At 45.6% G+C, this 21,300-nt stretch overlaps 1 protein-coding gene and 1 long non-coding RNA gene across 6 annotated transcripts in view; one reads left to right on the top strand and one right to left on the bottom strand.

The window, feature by feature from the left end:
* The first annotated feature begins 707 nt into the window (after positions 1-707).
* Positions 708-13,137, top strand: LOC122915166. Its single transcript, XR_006386022.1, has 3 exons — positions 708-955; positions 1,601-1,694; positions 12,546-13,137. It is a non-coding gene; the product is annotated as an uncharacterized LOC122915166 (long non-coding RNA).
* The window catches only part of VIT (vitrin), a 99,785-nt gene continuing 89,563 nt past the window's right edge, over positions 11,079-21,300 (bottom strand). For 3 of the 5 annotated variants that reach the window (XM_044261770.1, XM_044261774.1, XM_044261773.1), the window contains 3 exons: positions 18,432-18,658; positions 16,410-16,923; positions 13,584-14,849 (listed from right to left, as the gene is read on the bottom strand). In XM_044261770.1, the coding sequence (XP_044117705.1) occupies positions 14,671-14,849; positions 16,410-16,923; positions 18,432-18,658 (920 nt within the window). In that variant the 3' untranslated portion in view covers positions 13,584-14,670. Of the gene's footprint in view, positions 11,093-13,583; positions 14,850-16,409; positions 16,924-18,431; positions 18,659-21,300 lie in introns of those variants that run through there. The other 2 variants (XM_044261772.1, XM_044261771.1) reach the window with 2 other exon arrangements.

The raw sequence follows: 21,300 nt of genomic DNA, 5'->3' as shown, positions 1-21,300 counted from the left end.
GAAACTACCTAAAAGTCCATCTACTAGGGAATGGATAAATACATTTTGGTATTCATACAATGGAATATTATACAGCAATAAGAACGAGCAGTTCATAGGTACATGCAACATATGGGTGAATCTCAGAAACATTACACTGAGCCTAAAAAGGCAGCTACAAAAGGATACTGTATGCTTTCCATTATATAAAGTACTAACATGGGCAAAACTGATTCATGTTAACTGTTAGAAGTCAGGAGAGTGGTTATCTTCAGTGAGAGGGAGGTAGGGGAGGAGATGGTGCTTGAAAGGGAGTCTGAGGGGGGGCTTCTGCAGTGCTGGTAATATTTTGTTTCTTTATCCGGGTGCTTGTTTATGTTGGGTTGTTTAGTTCATGAAAATTCATCTAATTTACACTTATATGTACACTCTTCTGTATGTACATTATATTTGAATAAAACTTAGAAAGCAGTACATGTTTCATAGAATGAATTGGGGAGCTTTTCATCTTTTCCTACACTTCAGAATTGTTTAAATAAGAGATCATTAAAATTATATGTTAAAGATTAGATGAAATTTGGATGAAATTCAGGACCTTTTGGTCCTGAGATCTCCTTTTTTAGAGGTAGGATTTTTAATTGCTTTCCTAGTATCTTTGGTTCAAAATATTCACTTCTTGGATTAATTCTGATAATTTTTATTTTGTAGGAAATATTTCATTTCTTCTAGGTTTTCACATTTATTTCTAAATGTTTCTTGTAATTTCTTCCGTGTGTGGTATTGTGCTTTTTATTCTTATTATTGAAGAATTACCTGGTGTGTGTTTCTTAATTTTCAAGGAGTTCAGGAAAAGAAATACTCACCTTTTACATTCAGTTCCTTATAGCAAGTTGAAGGATGAGGAAGAGAAAATTAAGGTGGATCAAGAATGTGCTCAGAATCTCGTCTGAAGATTTCTGCATCAGTAACTGAGGAGGTGTGTTACTCAGCTTCTCCATTTCCCTTACCTTACTGGAAAAACAGGGCACCAATTTTTTTCCCTCTGTCCTCAAGTCTTGTTCCTTGACCCAAACATCTCTTTTTTGTGGGTCACTTGGAAGAGCAGTTTGGTTTCTTATCCTATAGTCAGTGGACAGTTTCCAACAATTTAAACAATCTTTCTAGGGACAAACATGTAAAACAAATGGCAAAGATTAGGAATGGGTCATGGATATTAGCCATCTTGCCTCTCTTATTCTCAGTGTGTTTGGTCATTATTACTGGATTAATTTGTCTTTAATGTGCAGATGAAGAAAGTGTAGCCCTGCCAACTTACATTTTGCTTCTGTATCAGCAAGGAATGGAATTAGCTTTTAAGTTTGAGAAAACCCAACAAATAATGGCCTAAAAAAATAGAAGTTCATGGTAAGGGAGTTGTTAGCATTGGTCCAACTGTTCAAAATGTCAAGAAGGACCCAGGCTCTTTTTATTCCTCTTCTCTTCTTAGAGGATTGAATTTTCATCTATTGTTTGGTTTCAAGATAGCTCCATTAATGCCAATCATGTTATCCAAGTTCAAGGCAAGATGAAGGTAAAAAAGAAAGAAGGGTCATACTAATTAGGACTTTGTCTCTTTTGACAGCAAAGGAAATCTACCCGGTGGCCCTCCAGCAGATTTCTCCATGTATCTAACTGGCCACAACATTGCCTCCCTACATTTAATGGATGTTGAGAAAGTGAGTATCTCACTTTTCAGCTTCTATAGTAGGAGATAGCAGTGAGAAGTCAATTTCGAATGGCTTTTGGGTTAAAGATAAATGTTCTCGTTCACAAATACCCCATTAGACAGGAATCTCTTTAATCACTCATTTCTATTTTGCATTTTCCCTCATTTCTTCTCTCTCACCCTGACTATAAAAGGTAATATATGTAATTTGTAAACAGGGAGTCCTGATATCCTGACTCCTGAGAACAGTGCCTCAAGTCACCTTCCAAATGAGACTTTGCTTTTCTATATGATATCCCAATCATTCTAATCTTGTTTGTTCTTTCCTTGTTTTGAATTCACTCACTCTCTGAAGAATGATCAAACAACTCTCCTAAGTAGGCTTCCTTTCACACAAATCCCAAGGAACCCTGTTGTCTTAGATAGAGCCTTGAGTTTGTCCCTAAGATTGCTGAAGTTTTCTCTCAGTTGATGCATGAATCTTCTGGTGTTCTTTCTACTTGAAGAGGATTATCTTTTATACCTTGGAAGAAGTTGGTTTGTTTTTCTAAAGATGCTAAATAAAAACCTTAAGATATGTTGTAAAAAATAAACATCCTTGGGCATAAATTCTTTGGCCCAACCGGTACCCTAAAAAAACCCCTGAATTTTAAACTCCCGATATAAAATGTTTAGGCCTCCTTTGCTCTTTAAAATTAAAGACCAAATTATGCTTCTGGCCAAGTGAAGTAACAGATTTATCTTTCCTCTTTAAACAATAGAAGGGGAAAATACACAGTAGTTTTCAGATATTGAATAACAGCACGAGGCAATAATTCATGAGAGAGAGGAAAACAAATTGTGGCCCTAGATTACTGCCTAGAGAGAGTGTTCTTGACATGAGGGGCAACCCAGCAGAGCCTAGAGTTCTCTGTGAAATGAAGAGACAGAGTTGGGAGTTTGATGAGTCCAAGATAGCTAGAGTTTGCAGGACAGAATACTATAAGAAAGCTCTGGAGCTCTGAACTGGGTCTTCCCCAAGTCTTCAGCTAAGTATTGATAACTATAAGCACATGACACATCTACCAGAGGCTGAGGAAGAGTCACCTAATAGATAGGCAGAACAATCCTCTGATATTATGCAAGATTGAGAATAGTTCATGTTTCCACCAGGCACAGTGGAATATATGATAAAGTTTGAGGCATTAGGTAGAGGATTAGGAAGGGTATTGTTGGCTCATCACTGTGTAAAAATTCAACCCTAGGTTAAGTGTTGCTTTGGCTCGGTCTTAAATTTAAAAGTAAGACATGAATAGCTCAAATACACACACACACACATGAATATCTAGTTCCCAAAAAGGCAAAATTCATAATGTTGGGACCCAATAATCTGGTATGCAAAGGAAAAAGAAAACACAACCCCAAATGAGGAGAAATAATAAATTCAAATTAACATTCAGAAAACACATTTAAATTCAGAATTAACACATTTCATAAAGTTAATGTTCAGGGTTCTTATACTATTTGTGAAGTAGGATAATATAAATTATAGATGTACACCATTGAATCTAAAGCAACCACTTAAACTACAGCTAATATATGTGTGTATATATACGTATTAGCTGTAGTAGATTAGATGGAGATTTATTTATTTTAGAAAGGGGAGGGGCAGAGGGAGATGGAGGCAGAGTCTTAAGTAGACTCCACGCTGAGTGTAGAGCCTGACACAGGGCTTGATCTCACTACCCTGAGATTGTGACCTGAGCTGAAACCAAGAGTCAGATGCTTAATTGTGGCACCCAGATGACCCCCCCCAAGTAACTATAGCTAATAAGCCAATAAAGGAGACAAAGCAGAGTAATCATAAAATATTCAATTAATCCAAAAGAAGATAGGAAATGGAAAAGGGAACAAAGAACAAGTATGATAAATAGAAAATAAATACTGGGTGACAGATCACTACATAAGTGATCACATTAAATGTAAATGGTGTAAATACCATAATTAGAAGGCAAGATTGACAAGTTATATACAAATAACAAGACTTGCCTATGTAAAATGCTACATACGAGAAATCCACTTTGAACATAATAACTCAAATAGGTTAAAAGTAAAAGGATTGAAAAAGATGCCATAAAAAAAGAAAGCCTCAGTGACTGCATTAACATCAGGCCAAATAGATTTCAGAGAGCATGGGTCAAGAGGCTTATTTCATAATGATTAAGAGGTTAATTCATCGGGGCGCCTGGGTGGCTCAGTGGGTTAAAGCCTCTGCCTTCGGCTCAGGTCATGATCCCAGGGTCCTGGGATCGAGCCCCGCATCGGGCTGTCTGCTCCGCGGAGAGCCTGCTTCCTCCTCTCTCTCTCTCTGCCTGCCTCTCTGCCAACTTGTGATCTCTGTCTGTCAAATAAATAAATAAAATCTTTAAAAAAAAAAAAAAGAGGTTAATTCATCAAGAGAACATAACAATCCTAAAAACGTATGTTCAAAATAAGTGGAACAACGAAGGGAGAAAGAGACAAATCTACAATTATAGTTGGAGATTTCAGTACTCCTCTCAATAACTGAGAGAAGTAGACAGGCAATCAGGATTTGGAAGAGTTGGGTAACACTACAAACCTAATTAACATTTATAGAACATTCTACCCAACAACAGCAGAAAACACTTTTTATTTTTTTAATGTGCCAAGAACATTTACCAAGGTAGACCATATTCTGAGCCATAAAACAAGTCTCAATAAATTGAAGAGGGTCCAACTCATACAAAGTACGTTCATTGACCACAGTAAAATTAAATTAGAAGCCAATAAAAAAAAGGTGTCTGGAAAATCCCCAAATATTTGGAAACTAAATAACACACTTCTTAATAACCAAAGGGTCAAAGGAAAATTATAAAGTGTTTTGCCGGTGAGGATGTGGAACAAGAAATCTCATTCACTGATGATAGGAATGCAAATGGTACAGCTACTTTGAGAGACAGTTTGGCAGTTTCTTACAAAACTAGACCTGCTCTTAGCATACAATCCAGCAATAATGCTCCTTGGTATTTCCCCAGCTGAGTTGAAAGGTTATAGTCACAGAAAAACAGGCATATAGCAGATTTATTCATAATTGCCAAAACTTAGAAACAACTGAGATGTCCTTCAGTAGGTGAATGGATAAATAAATGGTGGGTACATCCAGAAAAATGGAATATTATTTAGCAATAAAAAGAAATGAATTGTCAAGCCGTGAGAAGACATGGCGGAAACTTAGATGCATATTACTAAGTGAAAGATATGATTTCAATTATATGACTTTCTGCAGGAAGTAGTGAAAAGATCAGTGGTTTTCAGGGACTTGGCAGAGGCGAGATGAATGGGCAGACCTCAGAGAATTTAGGGGGCACTGAAACTATTTGTATGATACTATAGTGGTGGATACAGGTCATTATACATTTGTGCAAACCCATAGGTGGATGTACAATATCCAGAGTGAGCTGTAATGCAGACTGTGAGCTTTGGGCAATAATGATGTGTCAATGTAGGCTCATTGATTATAACAAATGTACAACCTGGCTATCAGATCTTGGTAGTGGGGGAGGCTGTGCCTCTTGTGAGGAGAATGGGCTGGGCAAGGAGTATATAAGAAATTGCTGTACTTTCTCCTACACTTTATTGTGAGCCTAAAACTGCTCTAAAAAGTAAAGTCTAGGGGTGCCTGGGTGGCTCAGTGGGTTTTTAAAGCTGCTGCCTTTGGCTCAGGTCATGATCCCAGGGTCCTGGGATCAAGCCCCGCATTGGGCTCTCTGCTCCGCAGGGAGCCTGCTTCCCTTCCTCTCTCTCTCTGCCTGCCTCTCTGCCTACTTGTGATCTCTGTCTGTCAAATAAATAAATAAATAATCTTTTTTTAAAAAGTAAAGTCTATTAAAAATTAAAAGTCTATATAAAAAATACTTCGAGCTGGATGAAAACAAAAATGCAACATACCAAAATTTGTGGGAGGCAACTAAAGAGAACTCAGAGGGAATTTTATAGCACTAAACTATGTAAGAAAAGAAGAAAGCTTTCAACTCAATGATCTCAGCTTCCATATTAAGAAGCGAGACAAAGAAAAGTAAAAATAAGCCCCAAATCAGCTGAACAAAGGGAATGAAATAGATAAAAGCAGAAATCAATAAAATGTAAGACAGGAAAACAAAGTCAGTGACAAGATAAGCTGTATTTTTTGGAAAACAAATAAAATGGAGGCTATTCTGGTAGGTTCTGCAGACAAGCTCCTGTCCACACAGGTGGAGGAGGAGACTTGGAATGCCTTCTCAAGAAAAATGACCAAACAGGTCTCGGGGTCCTGAGAAAACCCACTACCATCTTATGCGCAGGTGGCGATCTGCTTACAAGATTGAGTAAGATCTGTGTTCTTCAGTGAGGGGAAAAATATAGGATTTCTTTTTCATCCAGGAAACTTGTTCTTACCTAGTCCTTTGAGAAGTTTCTATATATACTTGCAAGCTCGATAACGGTATTTCTTCAAATAATTCTGTATTTCCGACTTCACGTTTCAGACGTCCTTCTTTCATCCTCACTCTTCTACAGAGCTTGTCGATTTGACCTTTCTTCGTAGCTTCACTTTATTTCATTCCATGGCTTTTTAGCTTATTTGGCTTCCTATTTCCTTCTATAGGTAGGAGCCTTAAATAATTGTTGTTTTCCCCCAAATCCTGGTGGGTGATCTTCCTGCATTTACTTAAATTATGTTGTATTTCCTTAAATGATTTTTTTTTTCCCCTGAGACAGACTTGACTTTAAAGCCTGCCATTGATCTGATATGTGACCCCAGGGCAAGAGAGTCTCTTGAGTCTGTACTCTCCCCTCTAAACAATGGTACCTTCACGTCTATCATCCCAATTAAGTCCTTCGAGATAGTGCTGTTCGTATGGAGACCCCCCAGGAAGGCCAGCCCCTCAGCCCTCTCGCTCATCTCCACCCCAGCAAACATAGGGCAGCTGCTTACAGTGCCTCGCCTGCTGCAGGAAACGTCCCCGTAGAGAATTCTGGACCTGGTAACCAAAAGCAACGCATTACAAAGACCTCTTGGTTTAAAAACATTCATAACCTGAATCTTTCCAGGTGATTTATTTAGAAACCTCCTTAGAAAAGGAGTCAAACTAAAAACTAATTTTCTCCATTCCTAATTTTTCCCAGAAAATGAAGAGATTTATTTAAAAGAGTTTATAGGCAATGCCATATTTAGGAGGAAAAGCTGAGAGAGCTTCTTTTTAATTCCCCAAGTGTGCTTTTCAAGTTGCAGCTTTGCTCTTTAAACTATAGAGGCGAGCAGTCCCCAGCTGGTAAAGCTGACCATGGCCCCATCCCTCTGCCGTGGCTGATGTCACTGATTGATTTAGCATCTCTTTTTTAAAGGGCCCTTAGCCTCAGAATCTCTCTTCGGATGCTTCTTTAGGCAGTCATTATCACTGGGGCAAAACCTATGCACCATCCCAGCCCAGGCTTTCAGGGTACCGACCCAGTGTGATGAAGGCAGTGTGACCACAAGCATTCACAGATCCCAAGAGAGACTTCTTTGTTCTGCAACTTACTCTTCAGTAAGAAAGAGTTGCTTAACCACTGGCAGATCATTTGTAGCTGGGACAGCGGACTGGGCTAGGCCTTGGCGTTTTTGTGAGTGTGTAGGATCAGGGGTGACCAGAAACCTCCTGGGAGTGATGTTGTGGTAGGAAGGGCTTTGGAGGGCATCTGGAAAAAACAGCAGCTGTCAAGAGGCTAGCAGTCCCCATGTAACAGGAGTCACCGCCCTGGCCGGGTGGGCTTGCCGCCTCGCAACAGGTTGGACAGGTATATGTCAACTGACCCTGTTGGAGTAGGACAGCTGACTTCACAGGCTCTCCTGTCCCCTAGGACGTCCAAGTGAAAGGGGCCAGATGACAGTTAACATGAGGGGCAGGAGACCAGTTCCAGGGGGCAGTGGGTTCCCCTTATCTGCCGCAGTTCAACCCCGAGGAGGGGCCCGGTAGGAAGTAAATCTTGGGCTTGACATGGTAGGCCTCCTCAGCCTACAGGAAGGAAGGCAATCTTGGGAAAAGTAACTAATTACTCAGTGGTATTGGCTTAGCCTCACTGGTGTACTGCAGGACCAAGCATCTTTGGGGTCTTGAGGTATGTATGCCTCAGGACCACTGCTCATGAACACACTTGTGGTCCAGCCAGGACCCTCTTGGCTCCTGCCCGTGTGGGCATCCTGCCCTTGCCCCTAAGACTGCCACGGCTCCGTTGGCATTTTGTGTCCAGGATCAGAACCACTCCCAGATGAAAAGGTTGATTTTTTCACTTTGGGAGAATGCCCCCTCTCTCCAGAGGGAAACAGGCCTGTGGGTGTCCCAAGCCTTGCATTTAGGTCAGAGGAGCTGGAAAGGTCCCCCATGGTTTCCACACGATGGTTGTCTCCTGGTTCAATGAGGGTATTCTCTTAGGAGAAAACCAAATTGCACTGCCACTTTGCCCTTTAGAAATTTCTGTCTGCTCATTTATTTTGCTTGGTGTGTATCTTAGACAGGCATTACCACAGTGGTTTGTAGCCTTCGACTTGTCCCCATTCCCTTTTTGGCTTTAAAATGCCACACAACCCCACTATTGAGGTTGGAAAGAAACTCCCTTTCACTGGGATTTCAAGGAGAACTTGTAGAGTATTAGGATGATTGAAAAAATCGATATCGTAATATAAGGATACAGGTTTACGGATGCCTTGGGGATGTCAGACTAACAACAATTAAATTGACTTTGGGTCTTGTTTGGTTTTGCAGTTTCCATGGCTCCCAGACCTTCCCCGTTTCTGTGCCCTGGGCAGTCATGTAAAGGCTCTTTGTTGAGAACCCAGATTCAAATTTGCCATTAACCTGAATACGCCCTGCTCACCTCAACCAAGTGTGAAACTAGAGGAGTCACAGAAAGAAGCTATTCAGCTGGAATTGTACTTTTTATAAGAAAGTCTCAGCTGCCAAGCCGAGTACAGCATCTGCTTACTTGGGCAGCTTAGCGCCTGCGGGCCCAGTTGGTGTAAGAGGGACGGCAGGGGTACGGCTAAGCTCAGTGTTTCTCGATTATAGGACAAGAAAGAAAGGAAGAAAGGGAGGAAGGGAGGAAGGGAGGGAGGGATAGAAAGAGACGAGGGAGGGACAAAGGAGGGAAAGAAAGAGAGGAAAGGAAGTAAAGAAAGAGGAAGGCAGGAAGCGTGCGTTGAAACTGTGGTCTTTCAACCTTATTTGTTTTCCGTGTGGATGGTTATTTAAATCGTCCATTTCTCCTCAGTCGGGCCTTCGTACTAAAAACAGAAGTGGGTCCCAGCAGCAGCGACTCGGCCTCCCTGAGAGTCTGAACAGTTTTCAAAGGCTACTGGCCCAGAAACAAGTAACCGGAGGGTAGCCATCGAGGTGGAGAGAAGTGACCGTCTGAGAGAGACCGTCACCGGTTTTCTGGGGCTAATTATCTAAACAAAGCAAAGGGAGACAGCGGCGCTGCAAGACGTCTATGCGGCCTGTGGTTGGTTTTCCCGACGCCCTTGTGGACAGTCACCAGCATTCAAGACAAGGAACTTCGAGAGGGTGGTCAGCTAGAACCCCAACCGGCCATGTCGCCCTCGTTGCCTGGGTGGCCTGCTTGCCCGGGGGACCCTGCTACAGGGGGTCAGTCCTTCATGGGCAGGAAGTCTCCCTGTTCTCACTCTCTGCGGGTGGTTCAACACTTTCCAGAGAAGATCGTTCTGGAGGAGAGTAGAATGAGAGGGCTGCCTGCTGCCGCTCTCCTGTTCTGTCCCTCCTCCCCTTTCCGAAGCCCTGCTGTCTTCCTGACCCTGGGGTTCATGAGTTACTCCAGTTTCCTTCCAAACACTCCCGTTTACTTGAGCTGCTGTGAATGGAGTTTCTGTTACTTGCCACTGAGAGAGCTCTAACCACGGCCTGGCCCCTGCCTCTCTCCCCAGCTTCGTTCCCTGACGCCTCACATTTCATGCTGTCCCCGTGGCGTGCCTCCTCACCTTCGCTCCTGTCCTTTCCTCTGCTGGGACACCTACTGCGTCTTCCTGTGGCTGACACAGACACACCCAGCTCAGGAAGTCTCCCCAAGTGTGCCTGTCACCTCTCCTATCAGTCAGATATTCGCTGCTTATCTCTGTGTCTCCCACGCTGGCCTCTAAGCTCCTTGGACAGGGACCAGGTCTTATCCATCTCTGTACCCCAGGGCCTTCACAATGCCTGGCACATAATAGGTGTTTGTTGAAAGAAACCATGTTTGTTGAAAGAGACTCAGGAAGGTAAACAAAAAAACAGGGTTTCATTTCTGCAGAAGGTGAGGGACAGAGTTACCCTGTGGGTAGATACCCAAAGAGAATTCTGGTCCTAGGAAAAGAGTGCTTGGGACATATCACAGGGAACCTCAGAGGGGCATTCTAAGGATGGTGCGGTGTGGATGGAATTGAGCTGCTTTTTCTCTTCCATCATAACCCTGTTTCTCTCTTCCTGAACTATCCCTGCCTCCTATTCAGCCAGTGCCATTGTTTCTTTGTATTAGGGGTTGGCACCATTGGGTGATAGATTTAACGTTCTCATCCCCTGTGGTCCATGTCCCTGATGATGTGTGTGAATGGTGTCTGCTAATAAGGGACTGAGGATGTTGCTGGGAAATGGGTGGGTCCAGACTCTGCATCCAGAGAGCCTAAGTCTCTTTGAGCAAGAAAGAGAGGGCTGCAAAGAGGAGGTGGCATTCGGACTTGAAACTTGAAGGATAGCTCGGAGTTTAATGAAAGGATGGGGAGCCTGATGCGTTCATCAGGAGTTGCAGGGATTGTGGATAATAGGTTAAAGTCACTCATCTTAAGTGAGGGCAAGGTGTGGGGCACCTAGGTGCCTCGGTCAGTTGAGCGTGTGCTTTCAACTCAGGTCATGATCTCAGGGTCCTGAGGTTGAGCCCCACCTTGGGCTCCCTGCTCAGCGGGGAGTCTGCTTCTTCCTCTTCCTCTTCCTCTTCTTCCAACCGGCTTGTCCTCTCACTCACTATTTCTCTCTCAAATAAAGAAAGTCTTAAAAAAAAGAAAAAAAAGAAGAAGAAAGAAAGAAAGAAAGAAATGAGGGCAAGGCGGCTGTCCAGAGAATCAAGGGGAGGGATGGGGGGAAGTGCAGTGTGGCTTGGACGGGTAACAGACTCTTCACTTTGTACATTTAATAGACCCTGAGAGTACGCTTTGCAGAATTATACATATACTGTAAATCGTCAAGCACACTAGAGAACCTTCTGTGCGGATACCATTAACAAGAAGCAAAGTGGTTAAGTATATAGACCCCGGAGTCAGATTGTCTGGGTTTAATTCCCAGATCTGCCTCTCCTGGCTCTGTGACCTTGGGCAAGTTACTTGACACCTCCATGCCTCGGCTGCATGATCTGTAAAATGAGAACAATAGTACCTCTCTGAGCAGGTCACAGGGATAAGAAAAGTGAGTTAAGACAAGAGAAGCCCTCAGCATAGTGCCCCATGTGCAGCACTCACTCACTCACTGTCGGGCACCAGTATGATTTTATTTCTCATGAGGTCGTTTGCAATCACCAGCCATGCAATTAGAGCAGGAACCCATGATAATAATTACATGAGTTCAGCCGTTCATTTGGTGTTGTTTCCCACTAGACTGCAAATTCCTCAAAGGCATTAGCTGAATAAATGTCTCTTTCCAAAGTAATTGAATTCATGCTTTCAAGCATATTTCCTACTTACTATATTTTTGTGCTGGTAATCTAAGGGGAGAACTTTTCTTAGGATTGTGAGGGGGAAATAAGATTATTAGTTGGAAACTCCTCCATGAAGCTGGAAAATCCTTGCACACAGAAGCATTGTCTTCTGTATAAACCCACGCCAGCCCCTTGAGACTGTTGCTGGAAAACTTGCTTCATGGAGGTTTTGTCCTGTTCAAAAGGGTTTAGAGAGCCTGGAGAAATAAATATCTGAGCCCTCGACCTTGTCCATTTGGCTGGACATTTTTAGCAGAGCCTTGTTACAAAACTTTTAGCAAAGAAACTTCTTTCAAGGGCTGTAACTCCTGAGAGGTGGGAAAATAAAGTTGAGTGGCATTTAGACATCTTCTGTACCCAGGGAAGCTGGCCCAGGGCTCCTTGTCTGCTTGTTTTGGTTGCCTTGGAGGGGAAAGGGCACAGAGGAGCTTTTCTGCTGAGACCATGGAATGAAAGTTAAAGTGGCCTTTGGAGATTGACTCTGAGTCTGCAGGACCCAGAGGGCTCTGCAAAGGCTGGACCATAGCCCACAGAGGGCAGACCCAGGTGTGTGTGTGTGTGTGTGTGTGTCCAACATTGGGATGGAGGTGGGTGGGGGTTCTGACCCCCCAGGAAGGCAGTCAGAGGAGTCAACTGGAAGCCAAAGATCTGAATTGTAGTTCTGTCCTTTCGTGTCTGCGTGAGGACACTGGTCTTTCCACTGGTCTTTCCTTTTCTGCCACTGGATGATGGCAGATGTGGATTGTTTCTAAAGTTCTGTTTCTAGTGTTCAGATTCTGGCTCTGCCCTAGCACTGCTGAACACAGTTCGGGTTGAGCAAGGCAGCATTTATATCCAAACATCCCACATCACCCATCACCACGAAGGCCCTTATATCCAAACTGCTCTGTGCAACCCTGACCTGACCCAGCCCCACCCCCCACGCCAGCCTCCCCACTGCACAATGGGGTGCTCCTCTCTGTAGCCAGTGAGCTCCCAGAAGCTCAGCCCTTTCTTGCCTCTCCTCCACTGCAACATCCAAGGGGAGGCTGTTGATTTTCAGGTCTAGGATGGGAAAGGTCTGCTCCTTGCCCCCTTTGCCTTTCTAATCTCCCTCCTTCCTTCCACAAAGTCCCCAGCTCCCGGGAAGATCTGAAATCACCCTTCATCCTTATCACTGCTGCCTTCTCCCAACTGGATCCCTTCTCATTCGCTGAAGACGGTGAAGCTGGGCTCACTTTTGCTCTCTCCATCCCGATTCCCACTGCCATCTATGTGACTTGAACGTCCACTCAGACAACTCTGATGACAGCGCACCCCCCGGGTGCCTCAACTACCTCGGCTCTGATGCTCCTTTCCTCCACGCGTGCGTGTGCACGCGCACACACACACACACACACTCTCAAATATTTGCTGACACCATGTAGATAATGGGCCCATTTAGTGAGGTTTCATTTGTCTTTAAAACTATGATACCTGTAACTAGAGTAACCATATAATTTATTTTCCAAACAGGGACAATTTTGTGAATGAGAGAGGACACCAAAATAATTCAGATTGTATTACTTTTGGAAATACTTATTTATGACAAATTGGCTTTTGTATTAAGGCCCTTTACTTTTGAATATAAAGTAATTATATTCAAAAGCTATTTTCCAAAATAAATTTTCCTTCAATTAAAACATTTACATGTCTACACTAAAAAGACATTGAAAAAAACTCTTTTGTACTGATTATCTGCATATTCAAAAACATGGGCAGAATAAATTTCCTTGTACTTATTTAAGTTCTTTCGTTTCTTAGCCAAATCTCTCACTAGTAGTGTGTGTCACTGGTATCTTTATAAAGAATTTCTTTTTTGAAAATAGTTTTTGTGTTTTGAGGTTTTTGAACAAATATATTTGCAGTCGCTTTTAAAGTAAAATTTATGGTTAATGAATTTGAAATTGCTGACACCTTTAACTGATTCTTCTCTGTAGACGTCTGTATTTTGAGCTGATAATACATTCTCCAGGTACTGAGAAATTTGTCAGGCTTGAGGCAAATTCTGCTAAATGGATGATATCTTCCAATTCCTTCTGTAGATATTTTGTCCCAAGTATTGGCAACAGGTATTGTCTTTTTGCCTCCGTTCATAGCAGCATCCTTTAACACACACTTTTACAAAATGTGATTTGTCAAGGAAGTCACCTTTATTAGTGATTCTTTCGAACACTCCCCCGTCACACACAGATTTTGTATCCTGATAGATGAGTCCTTGGCAGAAGCTGGAAGTAAGAAGTGGTGCCCAACTAAACCCCATCCCGGCTTATTTTAATGTAGCTATTAATGATAATGTCTGGTTAACAAGTGAAAAACATGGCGCAAATGCTCAAACTTGGACCCAGGGCAGCAGGCATAGACAGGGGCTCCTCTGTCCCACTGACCGCTCAGAAGTGGCTCCGTGGGCCTCCGTCCGCGGCAGCACAGCCGTATTGCCAAACGGCTCGTCAATCATGCCACTCTTCAGGCTCCAGCCCCACCGAGCCTAATTCCACAGCTCTCGGAATGGGGCCTGGCAACCAGCAGTGTAGTCTCCCAAGGGATTCTAGGCCAGATCACCTTTGTCCTCCAGGAACGTTCCTCAGCTGCCCCTAAAGCTACAGGATGCAGGCGCACAGTGATTCAGATAGTCGAGAAGAGGGAGGGAAATCAGGAGTGGAGCAGCTGCTGCTGCACTTTGCACCCCCGTGGCTGTGTCGTGCCTGTGGGCCAGGACCGAGTGCACAGCACCTGCTCTGCGGAATGGGACGAGCGGAGGGTCATCCTGCCAGAAAGCCTGTGAACACTCTCCACAACACGGTCAGAATGTCATCTTTTAAAACAATTAAGCAACTCCTATATTGTCACCCTAACAATTAAATCTGTGAGGGTTACAGAATCCTAATTAGAAATAAAAATGGGGGGGAACCCTCAGAAAAACTCTAGCTAAGCCTGTCATAAGTTCTTCACTTTATTCTCTCTATTTATTTTGAAAACCATCATCAAAATGTAAATCCCCAGCACCCTCCAAATGATGTGTCATTTTCCCTCATTCTATACACCTGTGATCACCTTTCTCCCTTCAAGCTTGGAAGTACACAAAACCGCGCTGGCGAATAGTAACAGCACATCTCGGCACCAAGCCCCCATGTGCCCTGCTGCCCCATAAAGTGTTGGGGACCATCCCAGGGCCAGTAGAGCAAGCAGCATCGGCTGGTGCTTTACCTGCTGGGACTTCAGTTCCGAGGCTGTGAGTTGAACTCTGTGCAAATGTTCTGGATGACCTTGGGGACAAATTTGTGCAGGTTGTCAAACTCATCCACGAAGAAGGAGTGGTGGTTGGCAGGGTGAGTAGCGATGACTTCCAGCTCGTCCTGGGCGGCCCATGCGACACCTATTGCGTAGGTGATCACCCCTGTGGGGACAGAGTTCCGATGAAGCCATTGTGCCCAAGGAGAGGCACCGTGAACGAACCACTGCCTTTCTTTGCTCTGTTGGCTCTTGTGTTGGGATGCTAACAAATTCAAAATCAGAAATGTTCTCCAAAGCATAAACATCTACTCTACACCCACAGTCACAGAACGGATATAAACTATCTCATAGGAGTTTAGAATCTTTGGGAGGAAGAAACCCCAGACAAAATGGAGTAATAAATAAGATCTTCATGTCCATGGACAGTCGAGGGGAGGATATTTCAGGACCAGTGAAACTTGATGCCATGCAGATGACCTCACATGGCACAGCCTGCTCTACCTGTGTGTAGAGTCAAACGAAATCTTAGAGAGTTTTATTTTTTTTTTAAAGATTTTATTTTATTTTTTAAAGGAATTTCCACACCCAATGTGGGACTCAAACTCACAACCCTGAGATCAAGAGTCTCACGCTCCACTGAGTGAGACAGCCAGGCTCCCCTCAGTTTTATTTTATTATTTTTTAAAGATTTATTTATTTGGGGAATGGGGAGGGGTAGAGGGGGATGGAGAGAGAAACTCTCAGCAGACTCCATGCTGAGCATGGAGCCCAACATGGGACTCGATCTCACGACCCAGAGATCATCACCTGAGCTGAAACCAAGAGTCAGATAGTTAACTGACTGCATCGCCCAGGCAACCCTCCCCTCAGTTTTAAATGCATCAAAAGTGAGTTCAAGAACTTCCTAACTGGGGCGCCTGGGTGGCTCAGTGGGTTAAGCCGCTGCCTTCGGCTCAGGTCATGATCTCAGAGTCCTGGGATCGAGTCCCGCATCGGGCTCTCTGCTCAGCAGGGAGCCTGCTTGCCTCTCTCTCTGCCTGCCTCTCTGCCTACTTGTGATTTCTCTCTGTCAAATAAATAAATAAAATCTTTAAAAAAAAAAAAAAAAAGAACTTCCTAACTAAAACAGTGGAATCAAATTACTTTGGGCTTAAAGGTGACTTTACAACCCGTAAAATGCAAATCTCCTTTCCAGCGTAGAAACCCTTGCACAAGGACCGGGAGAGATGGTGACCCAGCATGGGCTCCAGCATGGATGTGAAGACAGGTTTTCAAGATAAGGGAGTGACCAACAGAGCTGAATGCTGCAGGGGGGTCACATGACATTAAAACAAATATGTGTGTGTTGGATTTAGTAAAAACGAAGACATTGGTGGCTTGGTGAGAGCAGTTTCGGGGTGTAGATGCCAAAGAAACCAAGTGAATTGCTATGAGTTGAGAGTGAAAAGTAAATGGAGATGTGGGCACAGCACATAGAGCTAACCCTACCTGGAAGTTTGGCTGAAAAGAGAAGGAGGTAGGTGGGATGTGGAGCAGACGTGAAGCAGACTTCTTCCTTCTTTGCTGCTCAGAGAGGCCGGTAGTGTTTAACAACACCCCTAGTGTGTTCCCTGGGGTGTTGGACATTATTAAGTGGTAGACAAAAGCAGAGCCTAGAAACACAGCCCCTTCCTCGTCCCGCTGGCCCACCATGCCCCAGGGATGCGCAACAAAAGCAGCTTACCCTTGTGATGGGCAACCATGGCCGGTATGCGGACGTCGTCATAGGACCTCCCATCAGTGATGAGGATCATCAACTTCCTCTTGTTGGGCTTGGACTTCTTGAAGAGCTGTTCCAGGGCATAGTTGATGGCAGCCCCCGTGCTGGTCCCACCGCTCCAGTAGCCCACCCTCTTGATGGCGTTGAGGATGTCGGCCTTGGTGCTGTGATCCTCAAATCCAAATTCCAGACGCTGCTCGTAGGTGTACTGCACCGCCCCGATCCGCGTGTCTGTTTCTGAAATCTCAAACTCTTTGCTGATGTTGGCCACGAACTGGAGGACTGTGCGGAAGTTGCCCGTCCCCACGCTGCTGGAGCCGTCGATGACGAAGCCGATGTCGGCGGAGTTCCAGCAGGTCTTGCTGCAGGCCAGGCGGTCCGTGTCACAGATTCGCTTCAGCAGGGGCTGCACCGTCTTGTGGAGGCTGAACCAGCTCTGCACGTTGAGCGAGTAGAAGCCGTTCGTTCTGCACACAGCCTGCAAGACAGAGGGGAGGGGTACTCGCCCGCTCGGGTGTCGAATTCTCCAGGCGGTCACCGTGACCCCAACCGCCAGGACAGGTGAAGAAAGAAGCAGACGGACTCTTGTTTTCTGCCCTCATCTTCCTACAGCTCTTTTTCTGCCTTGGCCCACCCAGTCAGATGCCCGCTGGGGTCACCCCTGGACTCACTCTTACTCCCTCGACTGGGCCTCTGCTTTAGGGGATGCAAATCCTCAGAGAGAGGTGAATCAATGCTTTCAGCCTCATGGTCATGCCTCTCGGGGCCCCTAGGTCTGTTTGTGCTGGGAGCCGGCCATGAGATTGGCACTGGGGGCAGCAACATCTGAGAGGATTAAAGAGAACTTCTGTTCTGCTCGGGAGAACAAGACACATGAGAAGTAGCTACAGGGATGTTTCCAGAGCAGCCCTGAGCCCCGCAACAAGGGCTCCCACACATATGCCAGGAGTCACACTAGATGTTCTTGGAGAGCTTCTCTCGTGAATCTAACCCTACAAGGTGGACATAACCCCCCCTTCATGAAGGACTAGACAGATGGGCCAACTGTGAAGGGACATCTGAGTCCCCAAGACTGGAGCACACATCTCTCTGCCTTCAAAGCCCCAGCTCTGTCCTCCAGACATCCCTGCCTCCAGACAAATGAATATTTATTGACTTGTGCCCAAGTATGTTCCAGAAAAACTTAAGGCAGCTGCAAATAAACATGGAGCAAACTAGCCTCTGTGCTCTCAGAAGGGACCGGGCTTGTGTTCCTGAAGTGAAGCATGTCTCCTTGCTGCTGTCTCTCTGGGGGTCACAGGGAGAGTCACAGACCTGGTGACTATACATGAAGCTGCAGAATTGACAATTTATTTTAAAACAAGAAATGACTTGAAACTGTCCTAGGAAATATTCTTAATTTCCTAGGAACTGTCCTAGGAAATATTCTTAGGGTTGCAAAACCTCAAGAGGGGTTTATTAATCTTTCCATGGCCTTGGTATTATTTGAGATGAGTGTCCTGGCTGAGTTGAGCTCTTGGGGAGTCCCACCAGGCGCCGGCTGAGGTCGTGGAGGGAGAGGGCAGTGGTGCTGGGTGTGGGCAGGAGACACTGGGCGGGTCAGGACCACACTCCAGAGGCCTCAAGAGTAATGGGGGACCAGGGAGGGTTTGGAGCAGGGACCCCATAGGACTGGAAGAGCTCAGCATCAGTGCGAGTGGGCTTCACTATGAAATCTACACCAAACTGGGGAGCCCCGAGAGGGAGACACACCGGAGTTGGAGCGCTAGGTTGCCCTCGGGAGGTGGCACTGGGAGCTGATGAGGTGTCCGGGATGACTCTGGGTGACTCCGGGCTCCAGACTTACTAGCCCCTCCCTGGAGGCTTCCCTGCCTCCAAGCAAGCTCTATGCCCCTTTGAAGGCACAGGAACCGTCTCGATGGCTGTCCCAGCTGTGCAAAGTGAGTGGACGCCGACACCAGGTGGGTCCCTGGGGCGCTTCCGTACCTTATTCGAGAAGTTGGGCTCCGTCACGTACTGCTTCTCATTCTCAGTGGCACCTTCGACGGTGATGAAGAAAATGTTGATTCCTGACTCTCTCGCGAACCTCGAAGCCTCCTCCACCTTGTCCGTGGGCCAGCCATCCACAATCACCACGGCCACGTTGGGAGCAGCGCCTCTGTTCCCATTGGCTTTGGAAAAGAAGTTCTTGGTCATGTAGGAGATGGCCCGGCCTGGAAGAAACAGAGAGCTCGTGCTTGCAGAGACTGTGATCACATGGATGGGAAATACAGGCAAGATCCCAGCGGCTTCCAGAAGGCCAGAAAAACCCTCTCATGCCCTCCCTTTGTGTGTTTGCTTCTCTTTTTCATTTTTTTTTTAAAACCACATTAACTGTTGTGAGGCATACAGTTCAGTGGTCTGATGCACACTTCCAGTGTTGTACATTTGTTTCCCTCCCCCATTTCACGTCAGGCCTTTCAGTTCTGATTCTCTATTATTAAAAAAAAAAAAAGTCTTAGGGACCAGCAAACAGATGAGAAAGACTTTCACGGCAATAAGAGGGTCCCTTCGTTGCCTGGGCGCTGGAAGTGCACAAAGCCCTTTCCGGGAGTGTGTGGTAGGAGGCACTGGCTGGAGGGACAGGAGCCTCTTCTTGGCCTCCCGCCACTGGGGTTTGGCCAGCCCGGTGCTCCGGGAGCTGTGGGGTGTGGGAGTCTGAAGTCCAAGTCAGTGGTGTCTTCTGTCCAGTTCCATGTGAGGGGCACGGGTCTGGCTGGCCAGGGAAGTGCGGTGCTCACTGAGAACTGAGGGACTGTGTTCCAGCCTTGGCTGGGTGGACCCAGGCAGGTCACTCCAGATTTCCAGTTCAGCAGAAAGCCACAGTTGGGAGGTGTAAGGGAGCCACCAACATGGCTTTCCAAAGCACTTGTTTCACGCCGTCTAGGTCCTCAGCAATTTTTCAATCAAGGAGGGGCGATAACTGTCCCAGTTTATTGGGTCTCTCCTAGGTTAAGGGCTGAAACCCCATATGCTCCTGGGTAAATTGGGAGGACCAGGTCACTGTAGAGTTAGCATAATTTCATATAAAAGCAGGGCTCTTAACCTGGGCTCTCTGGACCCTTGTGGGGCATGGGGATGGGGGGTATATCCACAAAGCCCCCGAAATTACGTGCAGCAGTTTGTAAGTGTAATTATTTCTTTAGGCTGAAGGGTAGCTTTCAGGAGATTCTCAAAAGGGTCCTCAATCGAAAATCAATCTAAACTCCTAAGACTTTAGGACTAATGTCATTACATTCAATGGTTTTTGGGTTTGGCCAGGATCCTGGCTCTGCGGGCTAGAGTAATCTTAACCTATTAACTGAGAGGATCAAATAGTTACATATGCAGGAGCTGGAGAAATGTCTTGGAGACCCCACATGACCTGGCTGCACCGAGCACAACTATTCCGGGGAAAGAGCTGCTGAGAACTGCCCTCATAGCCGAGGGATAATGTCCTTGAAGGGGCAAGGCCCCCAGCATTCCCCTCCGGCTGAATGTTAGATGCCTGCGAACAGAGCACACCCCTAGCCTCACCCACACTTAAATCTGGAGGTCGTTGTCCATTAGTGCCCAACCCACATCCCAGCCCACCTTCCTGCATGTCTGGAAAGCTGAGAACAGAAATCTGGGAACCACATGGTTGAGACTCCCTTGCAGCTACAGCCTTGGAGTTGTGCTAATTTCATGAACTGAAGTGCAGTGCAATGAGATTTAGAAGATGGAAGCAAGGCAGAGACTCTGCTATTTCTGCTCCTGAGCCTCGGAGGGTCCTTGACCTCTCTGGGCGGTGCTGGAGGAACCCATGTCTGGTCTCTAGTTTTGTCGCCATAGAGGTGGGAGGATACAGAACATGCATTTTGTGGGTGTGAATGGAGCAGGCAAGGCCTGGTTTGGGGGATGACTGCTGTAGCAGAAGCCTGCAGACTGTGGTGGCTTCCTGACAGAGTCCGATTCCTGAAGAGGCTGTGCTGGCGGAATTGATGATGCGATTTCCTGATCTTGGAAGAGACAGCAGCTCCTTGGAGGCCCGTCTCCGGCAGACAGCCGTCAGAAGTCATCTCTCAAAGTTCAGCCTCGAGCTCATTCCTCGGCTCTTTTGATTACTCTCAAAACCATTTAGAACCTAGGAATAAATCCTTTTCTGCTTCAACCAGCTAAAATGGATCCTGTTCTCCAAACACAAACCCTGATCAGGACAGGGCAGAGACAGAATATGTTATTCCCTGAAAAAGGATATGATTTTAAGACACTACTCTAATCCCATCAAGGATATAGGGTATCTTCCAAAGTTTCTGTTTTATTCCATGATCCATTACTGGAATGTCACTGATCTAAGTGTTCAATTAAAAACGAATGGGAAATCAACTCTGTCATGTTTGCAACGAGGTGGTATTGATCTGGGGTCCGGAGAGCAGTGACTTGGCTGGTGTTTGGTTAGCATTTTTCAAAGGCTCTTCATTTGCCAGGTACTACTGTATTGGTCTACAGAAATGTACACTGTGGCGGGGAGGGAAATAATCAGATTTACAGTAACTTCAAAGATGTTCCTTCAAAGACAGTTCTGTGCGCATTACATGCCAACCCACCGCGGCTCTCTTCTCCATTTCTTTGGATGTTGTAGAACATCAAAGTAGACAGTCCTCCCACTGCCCCCAAAGCCAGACTACCATTTATGAATTTGTACGTTGGCATAGGCTAACTGGCAGCCTTTAAGCTTGGTTAGTGTGAAACTGTTTGCCAATGCCTGGTGAGCTCCTGGTGAACTGGTAAAATGGTTTCTGGACCTGCCCCACTGGGGGCTAGACTTGGACTTCTGGTAAACCCGCCATCCCAC

This window comes from Neovison vison, chromosome 8 (genome assembly GCF_020171115.1).
Source record: "Neovison vison isolate M4711 chromosome 8, ASM_NN_V1, whole genome shotgun sequence".
In the NCBI taxonomy this organism is placed as follows: domain Eukaryota; kingdom Metazoa; phylum Chordata; class Mammalia; order Carnivora; family Mustelidae; genus Neogale; species Neogale vison.
The sequence above is the reverse complement of the archived record's forward strand: the minus strand, read 5'-3'. Positions and strand labels throughout refer to the sequence as shown.